At 38.9% G+C, this 6,000-nt stretch overlaps 1 protein-coding gene across 1 annotated transcript in view; it reads right to left on the bottom strand.

Moving 5' to 3' along the window:
- Positions 1-6,000, bottom strand: part of cyth3b (cytohesin 3b) — a 116,530-nt gene that overhangs the window by 21,108 nt on the left and 89,422 nt on the right. Inside the window, exons 8-9 of the mRNA XM_061974378.1 lie at positions 904-1,052; positions 696-807 (exon numbers count right to left, since the gene is read on the bottom strand). Coding sequence (XP_061830362.1) covers positions 696-807; positions 904-1,052 — 261 coding nt within the window. The remainder of the gene's footprint in view (positions 1-695; positions 808-903; positions 1,053-6,000) is intronic.

Below are 6,000 nucleotides of genomic sequence, written 5' to 3'. Positions count from 1 at the left end.
TTGTTTGCTTTGTAGCCAGTTCAGTTTTAGTTTCGTTCTGCATAGTTTAGTACCTCCCGGTAACAGTTAGAGATGCTACCTCAGTAGAAGCATTTAAGTCCCATCTTAAAACTAATTTGTATACTTTTTGGTGTTTTCCTGTAGCAGTTTCATGTCTTCCTTTGAGCGATATTTCCCACACCTACTTTGTTTTAGCAATCAAGAATATTTCAGTCGTTTTTTATCCTTCTTTGTGGGGACATTGTTGATTGTCATGTTCGGATGTACATTGCGGACGCCGTCTTTGCTCCACAGTAAGTCTTTGCTGTCGTCCAGCATTCTGTTTTTGTTTGCTTTGTAGCCAGTTCAGTTTTAGTTTCGTTCTGCATAGCCTTGCCTACACTTCAATGCCTTTTCTTAGGGGCACTCACCTTTTGTTTATTTTTGGTTTAAGCATTAGACACCTTTTTACCTGCACACTGCCTTCCGCTGTTTTCCGACATCTACCAAGCTATCAATTACTGCTTTGCAAAAAATATTTTGAACCCAAATAGGTGAAATTAGATCATCTCCCACGGCACACCAGACTTGTGAAAAACACTGCATTATGTTGCAAAAATGAGTGGAGCAGAAAAGGGATATTGATTTGGAAGCGCAGGGTCGATGTCGATAAGAGTAGTAAGCACTTCAAATGTAAAAAATAAATGTACGCAGACCTAATTTGAGCAGCCAGCCCTCCCTGTCCGGGTTGAAGAAGGTGTGCGTCAGGTCGTTGCCATCATCCTCCGGGATCTTAAATGGTTCACTCTTGATGCTGTCGTAGAGATTCTGGATGGTGGCAGAGGACAAAAAAAAATGATACGACAATGAGAGGACGGCTGAAAAGTCATTCAAAGACCGGGATAGGTTCCTTCAAGTCTTTACCCTGAGTAGCTCCTCCGGGAGGTCGCCGCCCTCGTTGATGCCTCGGTTCATTGAGATGAAACGCTCCACGGGGGGCTTGTCTCGCACGTTGGGATTGTGCAGGCTGGTGTTCAGCATGATGATGGCGAAAGAGAGGACGTAGCAGGTGTCTGCCCAGGTGAGAACACAAACGCTCATCAGGGAAATAAGTTAAGTTCAAGTTAAAGTAGCAATGATTGTCACACACACAGGCCCGGCCCTAACCAATCTGGCGCCCTAGGCAAGATTTTAGGTGGCGCCCCCCCCACATCGGCAGTGAAGTGTATATACTCACAAGAAACCGAATAGCTTTGTCTTTGACCTTTTTTTTTTTTACTTACAACTATACCTAATATATAAAGGGGTGGAAAAGTGACTATTACCTGCAGGGCAAACATTAGCTAACCAGAAGGCAATAACAATGTAAACAAAAAACACCTGCTTAAAAGATCTAATACAAATGTCCCTGAGGAATGTAAGGTGGGAGTACTGTAATTACCTAACGTTACATTATTATTTTCCATAACAATTTAGCCCCCTCCACAATATTAACTGGCCACTGGTGCAACTTGAATCCGTCCCTGTTGGTGTTGTTACACCCTCCGACAACACACCGACGAGGCATGATGTCTCCAAGGTACGGAAAACAGTCGACAAAACGGAAAATAACAGAGCTGATTTGACTCGGTGTTTGAGAAAATGGCGGATTGCTTCACGTTGTGACGTCATCGCTCCGAGAGCGAATATTAGAAAGGCGTTTAATTCGCCAAAATTCACCCATTTAGAGTTCGGAAAACGGTTAAAATAATATATGGTCTTTTTTCTGCAACATCAAGGTATATATTGACGCTTACATAGGTCTGGTGATAATGTTCCCCTTTAACAGTAAATGAACAAGTAGATTAATAACCCATTTTCTACCGCTTGTCCTTAATAATGTGTACAAAATATTAGGTGTATAAATGACACAATATGTTACTGCATATGACTAATTAGGAGTCTTTGTTTGTTTACTTACTACTAAAAGACAAGTTGTCTAGTATGTTCACTATTTTATTTAAGGACAAATTTGCAATAATAAACATATGTGTAATGTACACTAACATTTTTGTTCAAATAAAGCCAATAATGACATTTTTTGTGGTCCCCTTTTTATAGAAAAGTACCGAAATACATTTTGGTACCGGTACCAAAATATTGGTATGGTGACACTTCAAGCACGAATCAGCCATGAGATGATGTGACCCACCCACCGAATAGCTTTGTCTTTGACCTTTTTTTTTTTTTTACTTACAACTATACCTAATATATAAAGGGGTGGAAAAGTGACTATTACCTGCAGGGCAAACATTAGCTAACCAGAAGGCAATAACAATGTAAACAAAAAACACCTGCTTAAAAGATCTAATACAAATGTCCCTGAGGAATGTAAGGTGGGAGTACTGTAATTACCTAACGTTACATTATTATTTTCCATAACAATTTAGCCCCCTCCACAATATTAACCCGACGTTAAAACAGAACGAGCTATTTATTGATTAGCAATTGCCGACTCATGTGACATTAGCTTAATGCTAAAAAGCCAGGTTACTATCACATTCTGTAACAGACAAATAATTTCATGTAGGCTAACGTTACCTACTTGCTACCTCTGTCTTTTCTCGTTTCTCCTCCTCTTCTTTTCTCTTTTTTTCTTCCCTGGGCACCTGACAGTTTTGGCCGTTTTGACATCTTGTGTTGATTTTTTGATGTGGTGACGTCCAAAAAGAGTCATGATACGGGAAGGGAGGGGGCGCACCGTGCGGGGGGGGGGGGATGTTGTAACAAATAATAATTCTATTAAATAGGCTTTACTTTGCATTTTAATTAACGTGGGATTATTTTTTGTATTTAGAAATAATAGTACCAACTTTTTTTCTCTTTTTTTTTTTTTTCTCTCCAACATTTGTGGCACTTGCGTGGCGCCCCCTGATGGACGGCGCCCTTAGCATTTGCCTATACGGCCTATGCCACGGGCCGGCCCTGCACACACACACACTAGGTGTGGTGAAATTTGTCCTCTGCATTTGACCCATCACCCTTGATCACCCCCTGGGAGGTGAGGGGAGCAGTGAGCAGCAGCGGTGGCCACGCCCGGGAATCATTTTTGTTGATTTAACCCCCAATTCCAACCCTTGATGCTGAGTGCCAAGCAGGGAGGTAATGGCTCCCATTTTTATAGTCTTTGGTATGACTCGGCCGGGATTTGAACTCACAACCTACTCAGGGTGGACACTCTAACCACTAGGCCACTGAGTAACATAACATATGCAGACATTTCATATTCAGGAGTTGTCTTACTTTATAAAGAATAACAATGAATTTGGATATTTCCAACATAATCTATGATCAATTATTATTCCCAAGAATTTAGTTTCATATACATATAAATATCAATTTCCACTTATTTAATTTTAATGTTGCTTCACAATTTGTCCTTGCACCACAAAACACCATAAATGTCGTTTTCTTATCATTTAATGATAACTTATTAATTTCAAACCATTTTTTTTTTAGCTGAATCAACTCAACCTCTATTGTCCTCAACACTTCTTTCCCTTGTGTGGTGTTCGGGTCTGTGGGACCCGTTTTCATTTTTTAATTAAAAGAAAAATAATACAATTAATTAATTTTTCAAACTGAGACTCACTGACTTTGGCTCATTTTCTGTGAAGAACATATATCAGAATACATATTTAATGGCCACACACCATACACCCCCCCTACACATTTATATTACATAGAAGATGTCCGGGTCCACTGGACCCGGGGCTAATAGAAGTGTGGAAATTGATGTTCTGTGTACCACATACACACACACACACACACACACACACACACACACACACACACACACACACACACACACACACACACACACACACACACACACACACAGCAGGCCTAGACAGGAGGAGGACAGAGTGTAGGTACACAGAACATCAGAGGGTCAAATGTGCGAGAAAATGAGAGCAGACAGTGTTGACAAACAATGTTGCAACCTTGTGTGGGAACCGCAGGTGCAGAAACACAAAAGAAGAATCCCTGCGGGATGCAGAAACTGCCAGAGAAATTTTCCGTGCAACGTTCATATTTATTGGGTTAAGGTAAACATGTGTTCAGTATTTTAACATAAAAGTGGTTGATTGTGAGGCATTAAAAGCCACAAAATGCAACGGGTCTATCAGACCCACAAACGCTGGCTGAGTAACATTAATAATTTACAACATGAATAATATATACATACTATGCAAATATAAAAAAGCTTGTTGTGAAAAATGAGTTGGAATTTCACAAGAAAAAGGTAATTTCACAAGAAAAACTTGGAATTTTGGCAGTATTATAATAAAAGTCGGCATTTTACCCAACGCAAGTCCAAATTTTACAAGGAAAGCTGAACAGTTGTGCAATGTTATGATAAAAGTTGGAATTTTACTCAATTACAGTCGCAATTTTACAAGAAAAGCTTAAAATTTCGGCAATTTTATGAAAAGAGACGTAGTTTTACTTGACAAAAGTCACTATTTATAAGAAAACTTAAAAATTTTGGCAATGTTATAATGATTGGAATTTTACTCAATAAACGTCACTATTTTACAAGAAGAAAACAAACATTAGCAATATTGTGATATAAGTCAGAATTTTATATGACAAATGTCACCATTTTGCATTAAAAAGTAATAATTTTACATTGAAAAATGTAATAATTTTACATTAAAAAAATTTAATATGTTACATAAAATAAGCAATAATTTTATGAGAAAATATTGCAATATTACAGAAACTGAAAGAATATGATCAATCGTTCCCGATTTTATAAGAAAAAAGTCGACACATTGTGAGAAAAAGACTGCTTTTAGTTAATAGATTTTTTTTTTTTTTACTTCATCTTCATTATTTACTTCAAGTTATCACAGTATGTCTCTACATACATATTCATTTATTTTATTTTATTAATTTTGTCCAAAGGGGGCGCATTTCAATTTCTTACACACACTTGTTATTTCATATGTTGACCAGAGGGGGAGCACTTTTAAAAGATGTTTACCTTATCCCAATAAACATATGTTCAGTATTTGAACATAAAAGTGTTTGATTGTGAGGCATTAAAAGCCACAAAATGCAACGGGTCCATCAGACCCACAAACGCTGGCTGAGTAACAACAATATGAACATTACACAAGGGTTAAATGAGGTGAATTGTTCTTGAATCAACACAAACTCTGTTTAATTGATCCCATGAAGCCAGCCTCCATCCATCTACACGCTTACCACCTCGGCCATTATGACCTGGTATGCACGACGGACATGGCCAATAACTAGAGTCTGGCCCTGAACGCATCATTATTCATGATGTCACCCGCGTCCCTCCCTTGAGTTTCACTCCTGTCAAGACAGGAGGAGACAAAGGACGAAGGACTCCTGACTGCTATTGACCACCGATCAATATTTGTATCGCCATGAATGCTGATCAGTTTGCGATTGGAAAGAACTAAGAATTAGCAATTGTTTGTGTCGATGCTGAGAAAAGTAGACAAATGTTAATTCCAACATTAAAGCGATTCTACCAAATATTATGCAGATATTTCCTGACAAACACATTTCGGGAGAACAGCCGCACCGTAACACAACAGAACAAATACCCAGAATCCTTTGCAGCACTAACTCTTCCGGGACGCTACAATATACACCCCCCCCCCCCCCCCCCGCTACCCCCTAACCCCGCCCACCTTAACCTCCTCATGCTCTCTCAGGGAGAGCATGTCCCAAATTCCAAGCTGCTGTTTTGAGGCATTTAAAAAAAATAATGCACTTTGTGACTTCAATAATAAATATGGCAGTGCCATGTTGGCATTTTTTTTCCATAACTTGAGTTGGTTTTATTTTGGAAAACCTTGTTACATTGTTTAATGCATCCAGCGGGGCATCACAACAAAATGAGGCATAATAATGTGTTCATTCCACCACTGTATATATCGGTATCGGTTGATATCGGAATCTGTAATTAAGAGTTGGACAATATCGGAATATCGGCAAAAA

This window comes from Nerophis lumbriciformis, linkage group LG22, assembly GCF_033978685.3.
Source record: "Nerophis lumbriciformis linkage group LG22, RoL_Nlum_v2.1, whole genome shotgun sequence".
NCBI classification, from domain to species: domain Eukaryota; kingdom Metazoa; phylum Chordata; class Actinopteri; order Syngnathiformes; family Syngnathidae; genus Nerophis; species Nerophis lumbriciformis.
Note: the sequence above shows the minus strand (reverse complement) of the source record. Positions and strands in the feature narration are given on the sequence as shown.